This window comes from Xenopus tropicalis, chromosome 7, assembly GCF_000004195.4.
Source record: "Xenopus tropicalis strain Nigerian chromosome 7, UCB_Xtro_10.0, whole genome shotgun sequence".
Taxonomy (NCBI): domain Eukaryota; kingdom Metazoa; phylum Chordata; class Amphibia; order Anura; family Pipidae; genus Xenopus; species Xenopus tropicalis.
Window position 1 is genome coordinate 40,372,501 of NC_030683.2, and position 18,983 is coordinate 40,391,483.

At 39.7% G+C, this 18,983-nt stretch overlaps 2 protein-coding genes across 7 annotated transcripts; both read left to right on the plus strand.

Moving 5' to 3' along the window:
• The first annotated feature begins 380 nt into the window (after nt 1-380).
• On the plus strand, nt 381-8,332 carry LOC100491107 (beta-microseminoprotein). Of its 2 annotated transcripts, XR_001171208.3 has the most exons (5): nt 381-488; nt 2,573-2,663; nt 3,157-3,262; nt 5,125-5,218; nt 8,060-8,332. XR_001171208.3 is itself a non-coding variant. In XM_002935961.5 (4 exons), exons 1-4 carry the CDS (start codon nt 486-488, stop codon nt 8,187-8,189), a joined length of 330 nt encoding a protein of 109 aa, XP_002936007.1. In that variant the 5' UTR covers nt 381-485; the 3' UTR covers nt 8,190-8,332. The 2 variants fall into 2 exon arrangements, 1 of the variants encoding a protein (XP_002936007.1); XM_002935961.5 differs by lacking the exon at nt 5,125-5,218.
• Nucleotides 8,333-10,436: 2,104 nt separating this feature from the next.
• Nucleotides 10,437-18,983, plus strand: LOC101733634 (beta-microseminoprotein). 5 transcript variants are annotated; one of them, XM_031906355.1, is made up of 5 exons: nt 10,487-10,531; nt 12,888-12,982; nt 14,494-14,590; nt 16,485-16,590; nt 18,699-18,983. In XM_031906355.1, the coding sequence occupies exons 2-5, from the start codon at nt 12,980-12,982 to the stop codon at nt 18,826-18,828; spliced, it is 336 nt and encodes a 111-aa protein (XP_031762215.1). In that variant the 5' UTR covers nt 10,487-10,531; nt 12,888-12,979; the 3' UTR covers nt 18,829-18,983. The 5 variants fall into 5 exon arrangements, with proteins under 5 accessions (XP_004915979.1, XP_031762216.1, XP_031762215.1 ...); XM_012966838.3 differs by having other exon boundaries at nt 10,488-10,531; nt 14,491-14,590; XM_004915922.4 differs by lacking the exon at nt 12,888-12,982 and having other exon boundaries at nt 10,437-10,531; nt 14,491-14,590.

Below are 18,983 nucleotides of genomic sequence, written 5' to 3' on the forward strand. Positions count from 1 at the left end.
CATTAAATAAATTAATTATATCTTAGTTGGGATCAAGTGCAAGTACACTGTTTTGTTATTACAGAGAAAAGGAAATCACTATTAAAATTATAATTATTTAATTATCATGGTGTCTAGGAGAGATGGAACTTTCTGGGTAATAGCTTTCCAGATAATGGGTCCTATGCCTGTATATATATAAACTAGAAAAACCAGAGCACACCCTTCAAAAGGACAACTGCCCTAGGTGCTGGCCAACTTTGGCAATAAAAGAACAGAGTGCCGCACACACAGGGACAAGAAGCAAAAAGTGTTTATTGAAAAAGATCCAACATTTGAACAGGACATGTTGTTTTTTGCATGGATGTTTCAAAACAAAGGATTGTCAGTGAAATCCCCTTTCCTAAGAAAACAATGTTGCTCAATTCCAGTCTGATCTGCTATAAGTAGCACTGCTATAAGAGTGCAGGGCTCACTGTGCTGTATCTGCAACAACTGAAAACATAATGGTGAGTGGTATGATATTTATTTTGTACTTTTTTTTAGATTTTGTACACTCCCAAGTTTTGGCAGACTTTTAATTTTCATTGATGCTGGTTTTTGTATATATAATTTTTGTTTATATAACAGTAAGCCAATCTTCACAAAAATGTTCATATATTGTCCTGTGTGTTAATAGAGCAGCAATTATAATTTATATAATTTGTTTTATCTCTAGATTTTTTTTTTAGTTCATCACTTGAAATGCATTCTGTATACAGTATAGATTACTCTAAGCTTATTATAATGTTATGTCCAAAATATTGCCTTATTTCCTGTTTATTGAAATATTTTATGACCTTTTGAATACATTTTTTTTAGGGTGGTGAAGTGGCAATCCTAAGGGCATGTGCAATGTAATTGTGGCCATTTTAGCTGCTCACATATAATATCCAATGCAAGTGCTTCCAGGAGCACAGTGAACTCACATCCATTGCATTGTATAGAACTACTCTACCTGCAGTAGCTTGTTTCATCACCTGCTCAGAGTTTGATAATGTTGCAAATGATGCTGTGTAGCGACGAGTGAAAATTTTTGCCAGGTTTCACCATGAAAAAAATGCCCATAGACTCCAATGGCTGCAAAAAAATGTTCCACGGTAAAAAAAAAGATGTACGTTAGCTGCAAAAAATACCTATTCAATGTATTTGACAAATTTTTGCAGTTTAACAAATTTTGCAGGGAAGCGAAGTGGGACAGATTAACTCATCACTAATGCTGACCCTTCCTGTATTAGGGGGTAGTTACAAAAGTAGAGTAAGGGCTCTTTCACATGCATGGTCAGTCATGCGTTCCGCTGTGGTGGATATTCCATATGTTCTACTGCAGGGTAATGCAGGAATAAATACAACCCAGTGTATATCAACTTGCAAACACTTGTGGGATACATGACCAAATACCCAGGCCCGGATTTGTGGGTGGCACATATTTAGGGGTGGCATGCTGCCCAGCCACACCTAAATTTGCTTGAATACTGGGAAAAGGACACGCAGAAAACTTCAGCATGTTCTGTCCACAGTGCTCCGCATGCGTGACCCTAAGGGGGGTGGGGGGGTGGGGAATAAGGGTGGTCTCTGGGTGCCTTTGTAACAGCCTTTGTGGCTGCAAACATCCATATGTTACAGTCCTCCAAAAAACTAGGAAAAGAATGTCTATTGGCACTTTATATTGACTACATCCTTTCTCTATTTCATGAATATGGCACTTATAAAAAAGTTTAAAAATTAAAGGGAAAAACAAAGAAGTCCTATATTGACCAATACAGAATCCTTCTAGCCGTGGAGGCAAGGATAAACCAATGGGATGGACTTCCAATAGAAATTGGTCCTCCAAAGTAAATCCAATTTTTAGTCAGAAGAGCTGAATATATATCCAGTTAACAGGACACTCCCCCCTCCCTCAAGAATGCAGAAGGGGCATTGCCATTAGCAGGACACCGTGTGAGTTAATTATGTGTTTGGACTGGACCAATAATGTAATGACCATAACTTATGGGAACATAATAGAGAGATTATATCAAATTTATTGGTTATGGTGTTTCTAACTGGTTCCATATACAGTATCATCAGTGTGGTGTGACCTGCCCCTGCCCAGATATTCCTACCTGACAAACAGAGTACCCAAAGCCAGTCATGTTAGGACGAGCTTGACAGGCCATATTAAATTAAACCAGTTTTTGATACCGCTGGTATAACTGGTATGGGTTCTAGGGTGATAAATGTGTTTGTTTTTATGTTACAATGTGACCCCAACTTCACCTAAGAGGGGTCCTTATGTAAACTTTAATTCACCCCAACGTAGTCTCCCCCACATGGCCTGGCTCTTATCATTCAGTTACAGCCAGGGCTTAGAGCAGGGCATCACAGGTTGTAAGACCTTTACACATGGCTGATTCCAGACCCCAGTGACCAGAGGCCTGTTAGGTATCTGTTTCTGGTTCTGGCAGAATGATTTTTGAATACTTTGGTCAGTTATTAACTCTTACACGCCTGTATCATGACAATCCTATAAATCAGCACTTGTTTCTTTTTTTTCCTCCAAAACCATTTTCAGAAGTGCATTTTGGCTTCTGTGATTGCCCTTGGCATTTTGTTGACAACATGTAATGCTGCCTGCTTCAATCAGCCGCCTGAAAACCAGGAAGGTAAGTCCAGTGTTGCATGGCTGCAGTATTTGCTATATCTTACAGGGTATGACCACAGTTGCTATAAGGATTTGCAGGGTTCCCTACACCCACCTGGCCATGCCATGTTGGAGTCCAACATGGTCTTAAAGTAGAAACAACCTTTTCCAATTTACAAACTGAGAAAGATGGTTTAAAGGACATATAGGCACATTTTGATTAAGAATACAATTCTGATCACTATTCTATTAAATTAAAGCAGGAATCTACTGATAAGCTTTCCTTTACTGATAAGAGCTGCCCATTTGTGCCCCTACTATATTTTACACACTACTGTATTTAACATGGGGAGGTGAACGTAAATCTAAAACACTGCCCCTGCATGTCTGTGCTTATAGGGATAGGAAGTAGAGTATTTTTTTTACAGCAATATATTTTACTAAATTGGTGAGATTATGTCATGAGGTTCACTCAGTTTGTGTCTCAGGGCTAATTTGTTATATGTCTTTCTTAGGTTGCCTTTATAGTGGTGAGCTGCATGAACTGGGGAGCACATTTAGAACAAAAGATTGTATGGACTGTACCTGTTCCATGGACGGCTCAATGGGATGTTGCCAAGTGTAAGTTGCATTTTTAAAGAATTCTACACAAACAAAAAAACTTAAACATGAAATTATAATGATGCAGAACTCTTACAGGTGCAGTATGTATTGGCCCTCTGCAGATAATATATATATATATATATATATATATATATATATACTTACACCTGGTGTCTACCTTTTTGCTTACTGTTTTCGTCTCTGGTGTCCCCTCTTGCTTCTGCAGATGTTTCCCATTGGCCATAGACAGGCACACCCCATCCTACTCTTCTTTTTATACCCCTTAGTCCAGTGATCCCTTACCAGTGGCTCATGAGCAACATGTTGCTCCCCAACTTTTAGAAGAAAATGGCTCTCGAAGCACCACAACCACCAGAGAATAAATAAAATCCGATCTTTATTCACAGCCTACTTATGCCAATCTGTACATGGGTTGGTGGGAAGAGTCCCGCATCTTTGGAGGCAAATCGCCTTTAGTACAGCACGTAGTGTTTTATTTGTGTTGAAGGGAACTGAATATGCTTTTTCACAATTCGTTGAGGAACTAAATGGGAACAATTTGAACTTCAAATTCACAAGTGAATATAATAAAGCACGGATTACATTTTTGGATCTTGAATTAAGGGGTCACGGTGGATCTGTGGAAACTGATGTCTATAGGAAACCGTGTGCAGGGAATTCCCTTTTGAGGGCCAATTCTTGCCATCCCAAGCATTTGTTTAAGGGGATTCCCTTAGGGCAAGTTTGTAGACTGTGAAGAAACTGCAGCACTGAGGACGATTTTATCAAACAAGCCTGTCAGTTAAGGGACCATTTCTTAAACCGGGATTACACTATGAAACACCTTCTGCCGGCTTTTAAGAAAACACTAGACATGGAAAGGCAGCTTTTGTTAGGTGAAGGAACTTGTAATAATAGGTCCGTGGTTGATAGGATTCGGAAAAGGCTTAGTGTGACTGAAGGGAGGAAGGATATTCCCACTTTTTTGACCACCTAGAGTAAGCAATTTTATGGGGCCAAAAGCATTATTCAAAAATTGTTACTGGTCCTTTATAATGATCCGCAGCTAGCCCCTGTAGGAGCTTATGGTTGTAGGTTTGTTTCACGCAGAGCTCCCACTTTAGGGAATTATTTATCTCCAACGGTTTTGAAGACTGAGAGGGTTAAACCTATGTGGCTCACCACTAGGGGGACGTATGCTTGTGGGGCACGGAAGTGCATCACATATTAAAGGGAAACGAAAGTCAAAATCACTTGGGGGTGCCAAAATGTTAGGCACCCCCAAGTGACTTTAACCGCTTACCTCGTACCCCGGGCTGGTGCCCCTGTTAGGAGAAAACAGCACCAGCCCGGGGCACCTGGAGCAGATCGCTTCCTTCTTCCGGCTTCCATTGCTGGAATGCCAGCGGTGGGCGCATGCGCAGTAGAGTGAAAAGCCGACTTTACTGTTTAAGTTCGGCTTTTCACTCTACTGCGCATGCGCGCGCAGCGAATCGGAAGAAGGAAGTGCCGGCAGCTACCCCGGGCTGGTGCTGTTCCCTCCTCACAGGGGCACCAGCCCGGGGTAAAAGGTAGGTGCCTAACATTTTGGCACCCCCAAGTGACTTTGACTTTCTTTTTCCTTTAAGCACTCTACCACTTTTAAAAGTACTGTGAAGGATTGCTCTTTTGATATGCATTTTTATGCAAATTGTAATACTCATCATGTGGTTTATTTATTGACTTGTGTAAATTGTTCCCTATAGTATGTAGGTTGTACTACTCGCCCGCTTAAGCATAGAATGCGGGAACACATTGGACACATTGTTGCGAAACAAAGAATTAGTCCAGTCTCAAGGCACTTTATTGACTGTTGTGATAGTGATGTTACTTTGTTACAGATTCAAGTAGTTGATAGAGTGTTTCCAGATGAGCGAGGTAGTGATCTGTGGACCAAACTTTTACAGAGGGAAGTGAAGTGGATATTTACATTGGGTATGTGCCAACCTTATGGTTTAAATTCCATATTTGATGTAAGTTGCTATGTTCCCTCAAAGTGATGCTGCCAGAGTATCAAATGTGTTATATTGATGTGTTTTCTATACTTTATTCTGCCTTATATATGTATTTTTTTTAATTACAAAAAAAAAAAAATATTTATTCTCTGGCGGTTGTGGTGCTTCGAGAGCCGTTTTCTTCTAAGATTTGGTTTTGCTCCCTTGGGATACGGGTTCGGGGCTCCAAGCACCCGAACCAGACTGCAGCATCTGTGAGTTCCTTTTGACTATTGTGATTTCCAGTGTGGGGGTGCTGGCTCTTAGCGGAGGACCTGGGGTTTATATACACCCAGGCCAACATCTACCTTAGGTCAATTTTGGGCACTGGCCGTGTATTTATTAATGAAGTTTTGATACAATCGGATCAGTATACCTCATATACAACCTTTATTTTAATAAGTGTGTATGTGCATATTTATGTTGCTCTCCAACCCCTTGGATGTTGCTCCCTGTGGCCTCAAAGCAGGTGCTTATTTTTGATTTTCTGGTAAGGAGGCAAGTTTTGGTTGCATAAAAACCAAGTATAATGCAAGTCCACATAGGGGCTATTAAGTGGCCAATTATAGCTCTTATTGGCACCCCCTGGAACCTTTTTCATGCTTGTGTTGCTCCTCAACACTTTTTCCATTTAAATGTGGCTCACAGGTATAAAAGGTTGGGGATCCCTGCTCTAGTCACACACTTTTAGAACTTCTAGGTGTTTCCTTTCTCTCTATCTCCCCTAGTGGCCAGGCACTAACACTACAACTAAACCTACTTAACCTAACTTAACCTCACCCAATACTACCAGCTAGTGGCCACTGCAATTACCCCAAAATAACTTTAGTGACCCCTTAAAACAGGAATCCCCAACCTTTTATACCCGTGAGTCACATTTAAATGGAAAAAGTGTTGGGGAGCAACACAAGCATGGAAAAAGTTCCTGGGGGTGCAAATAAGAGCTATAATTGGCTATTTGATGTGCACTGGCAGCTTATAGAAGGATCTGTTTGCCTTTACACTGGGTTTTATGCAATCAACACTTGCCTCCAAGCCATAAATTCAAAAATAAGCAACTACTTTGAGGCCACTGGGAGCAACATCCAAGGGGTTGGTAAGCAACATGTTGCTCACAAACCACAGGTTGGGGATCACTGCCTTAAAAGCTTGGCAAATTTAAGACCTCAGGCACCCAGCATTTTGTTTTTCAGTGAAAAACAGCAAAGATTAAAATACTCCTGTAATGGTCACTCCCAGGCCTTAAAATGCAAACTGAGCTATTGACATCTTCACAGATTATGGGGTAGGGAATTGCATTGGATACATACTAAAATGGTCTACAAAAAATAAAAGTATATTGCCTGATACTTTGTTGAGCTCTTCTGGCTAATATGTGCTCCTGATATTTCTGGGGCTGTCTCTATGTTATTAATATTAAAATATCAAATTGGTCTTTTGCAGGGCCAGGAGTAGGGTAGGCAGCAGAGTTAGGTGTCTCAGGTGTAATGGGGGGCATAATACAAAGGGAGTGATCAGTGAGGGAAGCAGAGAGTAAGTAGCAGGGGGCTTTTGTGCATGGAAATACTTTGTGTGTATTGTTACACCATCTTCAGGCACACTAACACATATCAAACATATCCATGAAGCAATTAAAATCCCCAATGGGAAAACTTGATTAGTAATCTAAAGCATGTTTCAGCTGTTCCCATAAATATGTCATTGTAACATTTACGGTCATGTTTTTAACCTATTAGTTACTTTAGTTTTAATTTAGAGAAGTGTGTTTGGCCTCAGTGGGAGCACGGCTTTCCCCTATCAGTTATAGAACTTCAGATAGACATGAAGTAATCACAGGGTGAGTTATGCCAGTGGGATTAGCTTGAAAAATCGAAGTCTGAAAAAATAAAAAGGTCCTGAAATTGTGTTCACTTGATCCCTAACCTCAAAGGCCCCCACAATTATTCTCTCTTTCCTAGGACCCTACTACTTAATATATTTACTAGAAATTGGGTGTATTTGGGCTTGACTGGGTGCAGTTGTACTATCATGGTTTCCAAAACAATATTGTATTAGGTATTGTCTGTTTCCAAGCACCTTGAGAGATAAAAATCCAATCAACTAGAATTTGGAGGAGAGGCAGAGTTATCACTAGAAGTTACTACACATCAAACATAAGGTCCTTATCCTTAAATAATTTTTGTCTTCAATTAAAGGCAACAGCATAGATTTATTTAACTATTTTTTAGAGTCAATGCTTTCCAGAATTTACTGGGCATCTTGTCTTATTAAATCTAAGCTTAAAGTTTGGATGGTGTCAGTTTTTTCTTATATATTTTTTTATATTGGTCTTCTTCCTGCTGCTCTTTGTAGTTTTAATTTGTTACACTACTTAGCATAACAGCATAATAAAACTAAACCACTGTATATTTTGAGAGCTCCTTGATAGGATAAGAAAACCATAATTCGACAGATGTCAGGCACCACCCAGTGAATTAAACTGCCAAATTATTAACCAGGACCACTCATCCTCTTCTAATACTAGGATTACCATAGCAATTTAACTCACTTCCTTTGTAACTGAAATTGGGCAGAGGAGAATATGGTAAAAGACAAATGAGAGGTGAAAATTAGCAAAAAGACTAAAACAAGTTCAACTCATTTTTCAACTTCAAATTCACTCAAAGGCAGAATACTTTCTTCAGAAAAACTTAGATTTTATGCATTTTTATCACTGCAATATCACTGATTATTGTACAGACAGCATTAACCAATGAATATGCCTTTTTCCATTTTTTTATAGACATGGCACCCCAGTGGATTTTGATAGGACAAAGTGTAAGGTTATTTATAATAAGAAAACCTGCACTGTTCGTGTTGTGCAAAGGAAAGATCCTTCAAAGGAATGTGAGCGTTATTCTATGGTTGGGTAAAGTGGCCGTCTCCTTAGGCTACAGCCTTCAAGCTTACAACATTTATATCCATGTTGTTTTTTGTATACAAAGTAAAACAGTGTGTATTGCATGAATAAAGTATATATAAATAAATGAGAAAATAAAGTCAGTATAACAGCAAATCTTTGTTGAGTGATCACTCAGAATATAACAAAATGGCAGTGTAGCCTTATTCTAACACATCTGGGTATGAATGCCCTCTAATGCTGCTTAGCTGCCAGAATAATCTCCATACCTTTGTCATTTTCTAGGGACAATTTTAAGTTTTATATATTATATATAAGGAGATTAGCACTCCTATCAGTGTTTATATACTTCAAATATACTGTGAGTCACTAAAATATTCTTAAAGTCCATAGTGTAGCATCTCCTTAAATAGAAAAGTTATACAAAATTGTGCAGTACTTGCTTTTCTGTATTTAAAGTCCATTCTAGTGTATTGCTTTAATGTGAACAAAATAACAAACAGGAGATTGTAGACAATGTTGCAACAAATATATTCTCTGAATATAGCACATTAACATACAAATAGAATGACAGAATTGGTGAATATGCCTTTATTCAGCTGAAGCCTTGCTACCATTTTTATGTAAGGAGGCAATTTAGAGCCAATTGCCCATTAAGGCCCATAGGGGCCACACAATCAATCTCATATATCCAAAATGCTTCCAATCTTAACAACTCCTTATCCCTGTTTCCTCCCCTAGATCGTTGGTACCACTGGTACATGATCTATAGTCATACACCTAAAAGTTGATCATGTTTCGCTAGTGCCCAATGGGGTGCAACAGGTTGTTGTGAAATGTCTTGTTTGTTTTCCTTGCTTTTAGTGGGTCTCTCTGGATCTAGGACTGCCCTTATGCTAGCCCTGGGCATGCACACCCTTTCTTTTAACTGGCTATTTGTCTTGCCACAATACAAATATTTACATGGCCATTTTATGACATACAAGACCATACTTGAGGTGCATGTCATCCTGTGCTTAATCCCATATTTCTTGCCTATACATGGATAAAGTAAGTGAGTATCCAATATCAAAGTGCTGCACATCACACAGCCTGTACATTTGTACATTCCTGGTTGCAAGCTAAGGGAATTTAAAACCGGTACCTTTGTCTACTTATCCACTAGATCACAAGTATGGTGGATATACAATTTTGTTTAACTTTGTTTCTATTTAAGAAAATGCTACACAATGGACTTTAGGAATTTATTAGTGACTCACAGTTTATTTGAAGTATATAAACACTGACATCTAGTGGTCAAAAATTGTTGAATTTATTCAGAATCTTTTTTTGATAATTGAATAACTTTGTGACACCATTTTGGCGCCTTTTTTTCTTACACGTGTATATCTATATAAGCAGTTTGTATTCACTTGTGTGCTATCCTTGATAGGGCCCCAAGCATTGAGCATTGATAAGTCGTTTCTTTTTATGGGTTTTAAACACACTGTTCTTGATCACTATTATTGATAAGTGTAAATTTACTATAATTTCCTCCATATATATTGATAAAGAAAATGTGCCTGGTGCTTTAGGAAAGTTGTAAAGCCCTGGGGTCACCATGATTGAATTCATCAAATCCCTTTGAATTGCAGTCCCAAGAACTGGATCCCTGCTACTAACTAAAGGTGGCCATACACGCACCGATATTATCGTACGAAACCTCGTTTCGTACGATAATCGGTGCGTGTATGGTATGTCAGCGAGCCGACCGATGTCGCAGGAAGCTGCTGAAATCGGTCGGCTCGTCGATCGGCCAGGTTAGAAAATTTTGATCGGGCGCCAAAGAAGGCGCCTGACCAAAATTCTCCCTTCAGAGCTGAATCGGCAGAAGGAGGTAGAAATCCTATTGTTTCTACCTCCTTACCTGCTGATTCAGCCCTGAATGGTGTGTGGCGGATCTGACGATGTTTCGTGCGACCGATGGTCGTACGAAACATCGTCGGATCGCCACGTGTATGGCCAGCTTAAGCTAGATGACTGCAAATCTTTAGGAAAACTAAAAAGGCATGCAATTGTTTTGGTAAATAGGTAGACTGATGGTTACTCAATATGGTATGTTATGGGTAATTAATGAGGTCAATAGCACAAAGCATGGATGGATTCAGGTGGTATATAGCAAATTTGCTCCACACTAATGTCTCTTTAAGAACAGGAATGTTTCGTTTTTTTACCTGGTCTGTTGCAAAACATAATTTCCAGTAAAACCTCCCTTTTGTAGAAAAAAAAGTGTTGCTCAATTCCAATCTGATTTGCTATAAGTAGGGGGAGAGCAGGGCTCACAGTGCTGTATCTGTAACAACTGGAAACATAATGGTGAGTGTTATTTTGTAGATATAAATTAAATTTTAATTCATACCGCTTGCAATAAATGTTATATTTATCTTAAGCTTAAGGAGTTTGACAAACCTTTAGTTTCTATAGTTGCCAGTTATTGTAAAACTAAATGTTTTTCTGATAAAGCTTACTTCGTTTTTACCTTTCCTTCTCCTTTAAATGTGAAATAAACCCAATAGGATTGTTTTGCCTCCAATAAAGATTAATTGTGGTTAATTTACACTGGAGAATCCTGCACTGAGCACCAAGCGTGGAAAGGAAGAAAATCCTATCCACCTTAAAGGTGGGAAAAATATTTGCTACCATACACTGAATATAAGAGCAAAGTTCCATATATATATATATTCAATAAACCAGATGTGCATCTCCAAACAATCAACAGAAAGTTAAATGCCGAATTGGATTATAATGCTCAGATATTGATGCGTTTTATATAAAAATACCTTATTTATTGCTTACACCCATTGAAGGTTAAAACTACATTCCAACCCTTAGTAAATAAACAGTATAATCTTTGGGAGGGGGTAGCCCCCCCAGCCAGTGCTCCTGATAGCTGAAACTGCACCTGCCTAGGGCCCTACCAGGGGCGATTCTGCACATATCGCCGCCTGAGGCGGCTCCTGGATGCGGGTCCGGGGGCGATGAGATCGCTAGTGCAGAGAGCGCAATTGCGCTCTCTGCACTAGAAGAGCCGTATTTCCGGCTTTTTGCCGCCCCTGGTAACTGGAGCGCTTCTGCCGCCTGAGGCGAGTTTCTCAACTCGCCTAATGGCAGAAGCGCCCCTGGGCCCTACAGCTAAAGCACCATGCCATCTTCTTTTTTCAAAATCTTCATATGCACAGAAGATTACTGAACAAACAAAATAAAATGGACCCAATACAAACCCTGTGGAACCCTACTAAGAACCCTACTCCAAGCAGAAAGTGTACCATTAACAACCACACTCTCTACATGATCCTGTAGCCAGTTTTTTATCCACGTACAAATAAAAGCAGTCGTTTATGTGGCCCTGTATCAAAAGCACAATGCACGTAGATCTACTGCAACCCCACCTTCCAGGTTACTACTTTCCTCATCATAAAAAGCAATTACATTTGTTTAAAATGATCTGACCATGCCGATTGGTACTAATAATTCAATTTTCCAGAACAGAATCTGTGTGCTGTAATCCCTTAACAAACTTTCACTTTTCATCTGGACCTTTGCATGTAGGAAAGCAGGAATGCTGTGCCTAATAGCTAAAGGTGTGCATTTTAAGAAATATATTTTATACTATCTATTTTTCTGGGTAATATTTTTCTACATTTAGCTGCAACATAATTATATCAACACGGGAGCACTTACCGCTATTTATCCACATGTGCTACTCGCGGACCAACTCCCAATGGCCCCAAAAACTGCACAATCCCATCCAGAAAAAGCGGAGCACCACGTGGTGAAAAAATAAAATCAGTCTTTATTCAGTTACATTAAAATGGCACATGTACAGCATCAGGACTTACGCTTAATGCGTTTCGTGACCTCACGTCACTTCATCAGAAGCTTAGACCAGTCCCTGTATGGGAGGGGTTATTTATACCCAAAACAGCACTCAAAACAGTACTAGATGACATCACATGTAGTTAACCCCTTACCCCCCTAAAACATACCAATAATAAGAAAAACCACAAAAACATATAAAATCAAAATCAAACTGAAAAAACACAAAAAAGAGAGAGAACTCCAAAACCCTAGTAAAGGTATATATCTAACCACATATATTAGTAGTAAACAGAATACAATTTTATGTTTCAAAACAGATATAAGAAAGAGATGTTAATCGCATATCAATTCCCCAGCTATGCATCAATAGAAACAGGACAATTCCCAGTCCCTATTCATACCATTCTGAGACTCCAGGGAGTGAAGGTTATATATCCAAAAAGCTTCTCGCTTTAACAACCTTTTTTCCAAATCACCCTTCCTGATCTGAAAAAGAGGTCTATCAATAATCTGGAAAGTAAATTGCACCCTCCCCTCATGTTTCTCTATCATGTGTTTCGACACAGCAGACCTAACATCTCCTCTCTCTATAGCAGATATATGTTCCAGAATTCTTATAGAAACATTCCGTATGATTTTTCCTACATATTGGGACCCACATGAACATGTTATTAGATAAACAACTTCTTTTGAAAGACAGTTAAAAAGACAGCTAGGTTTGACACATTTTTTGGGAATAATAAGCATATCACTAATACATATTTGCAACTGTAACATTTTTGTCAATAACCTTAATTTGTTTCACATGATCATTGCAAACCACATGTTTTCCAGTGAAATCTCCCTTTCCTAGGAAAACTGTGTTGCTCAATTCTTATCTGATTTGCTATAAGTAGGGGGAGAGCAGGGCTCACTGTGTCTGTATCTGCAACAACTAGAAGAATAATGGTGAGTGGTATATTGTGTATACCAATGTTTATATATAATTATATATATATATATAATTATAATGTATTATATTGCATTATATTATAATGTAATTAGTTAATAATATCATTATAATCCTTAGCTATAAATATTTGACTTTTAGTTTCCATAGTTGCCAGTTTTTGTAAAATATTATCAGTATAATTCATTTATAAAGCACTCCATGGACATGCAGTGCTGTACAAACTATATATTAAGGTAAACAACAAAAATGTTTATATATTGTCCCGTGTGTTATTAGGGCAGCATTTCAAATGTATTTGCATTAGTTTGTTTTGTCTAGTTTTTTTGTGTTACATAAAATGTCCTATTCCATGTTTATTTTAATGTGTCTGTGCTTATACAGTGTTGGGTTTTATATGCAATTGTGCCCATTTTAGCAGCTCACATATAATATCTGATACAGGTATCGGACCCCTTTTCCGGAAACCTGTTATCCAGAAAGCTCCGAATTACGGAATGCCCGTCTCCCATAGACTCCATTTTAATCAAATAATTCAGAATTTTAAAACTGACTTCCTTTTTCTATGTAGAAATAAGACAGAACCTTGTAATTGATTCCAACTAAGATATAATTAATCCTTATTGGATGCAAAACAATCCTATTGGGTTTAATTAATGGTTTATTGATTTATTAGCAGACTTAAGGTATTAAGATCCAAATTACGGAAAGACCCCTTATCCGGAATACCCTTGGTCCCGAGCATTCTGGATAATGGGTCCTATACCTGTACAAGTACTTGTAGGAACACAGGGAACTCACATCCACTGACTTTAGATGAAATCAACCATTCTCACATCTGAGGCCAATGCCAAATGTGCCCATCCACCTGCAGTAGCCTACTGGGAGTCTGTTCATGTAGTGAGTGGTACTATGCACTGCTACACTAGGAGGGGGGAATACAAAAAAGTGGAGTAAAGCAAAACTGGTATAGAAGTCTATTGTCATTGCTTATTGCATTTTTTGAATATATAAAAAAATTTGGAGTACAGTGGTGTAATAATTGTGATTTTTTATTTAATGATTTTCTGGTGCAAACAAACATTTTATTTTAATTTCACCTTAAAACCACATTTGTGAATTTGCCTCCAGAAGAGCAACCTTCCTTCTAAAAACATTGACTAAGTGAATTCTGTAGGGGTGCAGGAATGCTGTACTGTAAGTAGACTTTTTTGCCCTCTCACCTGGCAATTACTAAGAAATTACACTGCCGGAACACAACTGTAATCCCAGTGCGAAGGAATCTAGATGATAACTAGAGCTAAGGGCATACTCTGGTGACACATACAGAAGCTTATAGCCACTGCTTGTAGCTACATTTCTCTTATTGGAGAAAACAATGCTGGTCCCTGAGGTTTAACATGATAGAAATCTAAATAAAGGCAGCAACAAGTGACACCTTGTAGTTGCAAAGATCCTGTGAATCTGCACTTATTTATTTTTTTTTGTTTTACCAAAAACATTTCAGCAGTGCATTTTGGCTTCTGTGGTTGCCCTTGGCATTTTGGTGGCAACATGTAATGCCGCCTGCTTCAATCAGCCGCCTGAACTGAAGGAAAACCTGGAAGGTAAGTCCAGTGTTGCATGGCTGCAGTATTAAGTCTAGCTTACAGGGTATGATCAAGTTATTGTAGTATTTGCAGGGCTCCTTACCAGGCCTAGACTGGCAATCTGTGGATTCTGGCAAATGCCAGGGGGGCTGCTGTAAGTTGCCATAGACAGTCACTATTTAGTGGGCTGGTGGGGGCTGTTTGGGCCTCTGTGCACCTGGAATGCCAGGGCCTATTTTGACTCCCAATCCAGACCTGCTCCTTACATCCACCTGGCCACTCCCCTGACCCACCCAAACTACAACCTGATGAACACACACCCCCTTTTGTGCAAGTCACAAAGGACTGGGGCTCGCAGTTAAGTTTCATTGGGGACCCATTAACATGGTGGCAGGGCCCACAACTTGGGGGGGGGGCAGGTTTCCATAGGCCAATAATTGGGGCTGGTGCTAACTTACTAGCATGGGGCCCCATGATTAGTGATCCGGCGCTAAAGGGTTCACAGATAAAGATTTGCACCGGATAGTTTATAAAAGGCATACTGGCATTTCCCTGTAGAATGTGCCATTATCTTTTTAAGACTAACAAGAAAATGAATTGGTAAACCTTAAATTATGATAAAGCGTGACAATACAGTGTTAAACTGGTACATTTTGGGGGTATCCAACTGATTGGTCTGCATACAAATTTGCCACATATTTGGCCAAATTGCATTGATCCAATCCTTTGGCAAGGATAGCTGCAAATTTCACAAAACATGCAAATGATACTTTTGGTGTAGAAGGGGATTAAATACAGCCAGTATTCAGTTAATGGGGCCATACACATAGGGTTGCCACCTTTTCTAGAAATAAATACTGGCATTTCTACATTTTTATCTTTGTACCCTGAGAAGGCTGTAGTTATTTAGATGGAGGCACAAGACCTATAGTTCTTGGAGCTGTTACAGACAACCAAGGGGAGGGGGTAGGTGAATCTCCAGTAGGTTGCCCTCCCCCCTCCCCGTGTAAAAAAGGAGGGCTATGATGGGCTTAAAAGTTGAGGACTGATGGGAATGGGCAAGACTGTCAAAATACTGGCCTGGGCTGCATTAAAAAGCTGCTATGCTCCTTTTTACAACAGGATTGTGTGGCCCCTTGTGTGGCCAATTAGGTGCCAACTTGATCCAAAAGGCAGCTTTTATCAGCCCAGGTGGTGGTAAAAATCTAATTTTCAAATTATGTAAAGTAAAAAAACGAGTAAGGGTCTGAAACTTTTACTTTTATTTGATCTATACCCTAGCATCTAGACAGTTCTACCCTTCTGAGACACTGCTGTGATGTTATGTAATGTACACTTTTATACCAGATATGCCCAATCCATGGCCCTCCAACTTGAACTGCAACATCCAGAGTCTTTTTTGACTACTAAAATTTGTAGTTCATCAGTGCTTAGACAGTTATGGGCTGAACATTGCAGAATATTTGACTGTCTATTCAATAATTGAAAGCAGAAACTTGCTGTTAGCTGAGTATATTTTGTCCTTTACTGATCATCTTTGTGCCTCTACTATATTTTACATGGGGGGAGTTGAATGAATTATAAGGCACTGTCCCTGTATGTCTGTACTTGCTATTTACAGAGATCAGGAGGTTCAATCAGTTTGTGTTTCATGGAAGCTAATTCAGGGTTGGACTGGGCCAGTGGGACACCAGGAAAATACCCTGGGGGCTCTGGCCCTCGTTAGTCCTGCCGACCCAGAACCAATCCCTACCAGAAGCAAAGGTGCTCCACCCCATACCTCCCTCCCCCCATCGAGCTTAGGTAAGTATGAGGGGTGGGCTTGGTGGGGCCCCCCCCTGGGGTGGCTGCCAATGTGGGCCCTGCACACCCCAGTCTGACCCTGAGCTAATTTGTTATATTTTCTTCTTAGGTTGCCTTTATAAAGATGAGCTGCATGAATTGGGGAGTGAATTTAGAACTAAAGATTGCTATGACTGTACCTGTTCCATGGACGGCTCAATGAGATGTTGCCAAGCGTAAGTTGCATTTCTGTAGAATTCTCTGAAAATGCAAACAACATAAAGCAATAATGATACAGAGCTCTTATTAGTGCAATACGCCAATTCTTTGGATTCTGTGCTAGACAGTTTCTGCAGAGACGATTTGTAAAGTAATAAGAAAATATTTAATAATATAACACAATGAATGGAAAAAAAAATAAATAGGAAATAAATTTGCCCTTCTATTTGAAATTCCCCACCTTTTAGAGAGGTTTGAGATATTAGGGTGCTTCTTCCTGGCTTGCATTTTATTGGGCAAGGGCTTAAAGGGAAACGAAAGTCAAAGTCACTTGGGGGTGCCAAAATGTTAGGCACCCCCAAGTGACTTTAACCGCTTACCTCGTACCCCGGGCTGGTGCCCCTGTTAGGAGAAAACAGCACCAGCCCGGGGCACCTGGAGCGGATCGCTTCCTTCTTCCTGGCTTCCTTTTCCTGAATGCCAGCGGTGGGCGCATGCGCAGTAGAGTGAAAAGCCGACTTTAATGTTTAAGTTCGGCTTTTCACTCTACTGCGCATGCGCGCGCAGCGAATCAGAAGGAAGGAAGCGCCGGCAGCTACCCCGGGCTGGTGCTGTTCCCTCCTCACAGGGGCACCAGCCCGGGGTAAAAGGTAGGTGGTCAAAGTCACTTGGGGGTGCCTAACATTTTGGCACCCCCAAGTGACTTTGACTTTCTTTTTCCTTTAAGTGAATATGCAGAAAAAACTATCCCATCACCTGTCCCATCAACAGTCCCATCACCTGGCATTTGCTGTCAGAAACTGAGCCAGCCCTGTGAAATCCCCCCTTCTTCTTTGTATTGGGTCAAAACAGAGATCCAGTTCTGACTTGCTACTCTCATTCATGTACCTCAACGAAATCCTTGTTTCCTGAGAATCAAGTCATTGTCAGAATATCACCATGCTAATGAAAATTAAAAATTCATTAAAACAATAGGCAAAAAATGTATTCAGAGCCCCATTTATTAAACTAATTTTAAAATGGTTTACTGACCCTCTACATAGGCCATCAAAGAGGGGCAGGACCCCATAGCTGGTTTGTTGCAATATAGTAACATTTGATTTAATATTCCCCCTTCTTCACATGCCAAAGTAGTATTCACAGGCAGGAAAATACCCATTCCTGGAAATAATTACCTGAGGTGAAACTCTATTTAGAATTTTAGAAGTATTTTCTAGGCACTTGTATCTTAGTAAATCTAAGCTTAACACTGCTCTCTGTATTTTTTCTTTGTTATACTCTCTACTTAGCATTAGGCAGCATACTGAAACTGAAGCACTGGATAGGTTAGGAGCTCCTTGAAACAATAACATTACATTGTAAGAAAACCATAATTTAATATATGTAGTGGCATAGTCCCTCCTCCCCTACCCCCTCCTCCTGGCTCTGAGCATGCCACTATATTTAAGGTAGGCGAGGGGCCGGGGAGTGGGGACTAAGGTACAGTAGACTCCGGGAGAGGAGAGCAGGGTCTGGGTCCCCCTGCTCCCAGGGCCCCGCTGCTGTATATGTAGGCTAAGGGGCAGATTTATTATGCTGTGTAAAAAACAGCAAAAAAAATCGCCAAACATCGCCAGGCATAAAATCTGTTTTTTCTTGCACCGAAACTTACCTAAGATCAACAGCTGGGCGGCATGCTGCCCCTAAATTTATGCCACCCTAGGCCTGGGCCTTTGTGGTCTCACCACAAATCTGGGCCTGCATAAAATCAGTTGGAATTTCATTTTACACAGCATAATAAATAGGCCCCTCAGTCTAAGATTGGCATGACTGGGAAGACAGGTTGACAAGTTCATGCAATTAATGAAAGATCCCTGGACTGGGACACTTTTTTTTTTTTTAGAGGACTGTCCTGCATTTTGGGGTACATATACGTACACCCCAGTGTAATTACAGTTTCCATGTAACTGGCTAGGGGATAAGATGATGAAAGACAAATGAAAGGTGAAAGTTAGCAAAGGGACTAGAACAAATTCAACTAAATTCACTCATAGGCAGATTGTTTTTTATTATTGCCATATCACTGATTGTTATATAAACAGCATTAACCTAAATAAACTAATATGCCTTTTCCATTTCTTTATAGCTATGGTACCCCAGTGGGTTATGATAAGAAAAAGTGTAAAGCTATTTTTAATAAGAAAACCTGCACTTACCGTGTTGTGGAAAAGAAAGATCGCTCAAAGGAATGTGAGGGTCATGCTATGGTTGGATAAAGTGGCCGTCTCCTTGGGGCAGAGCCTTCGTGCTTACAACATTTATATCCACATTGTTTTTTGCATGAACTTAAATCAGATACTTAAATACAGATATATTACATGAATAAAGTGCATATGAATAACCAAGAAAGTAAAGTCATTAAAACAGCAAA

Bases quoted from the DNA above. Each gene is read 5' to 3' on its own strand.
- LOC100491107 (XM_002935961.5), top strand. The intron at 2,664-3,156 runs GTAAGTCCAGTG...TGTCTTTCTTAG, and splicing joins GCCGCCTGAAAACCAGGAAG to GTTGCCTTTATAGTGGTGAG. The intron at 3,263-8,059 runs GTAAGTTGCATT...ATTTTTTTATAG, and splicing joins TCAATGGGATGTTGCCAAGT to ACATGGCACCCCAGTGGATT.
- LOC101733634 (XM_004915922.4), top strand. The intron at 14,591-16,484 runs GTAAGTCCAGTG...TTTTCTTCTTAG, and splicing joins ACTGAAGGAAAACCTGGAAG to GTTGCCTTTATAAAGATGAG. The intron at 16,591-18,698 runs GTAAGTTGCATT...ATTTCTTTATAG, and splicing joins TCAATGAGATGTTGCCAAGC to CTATGGTACCCCAGTGGGTT.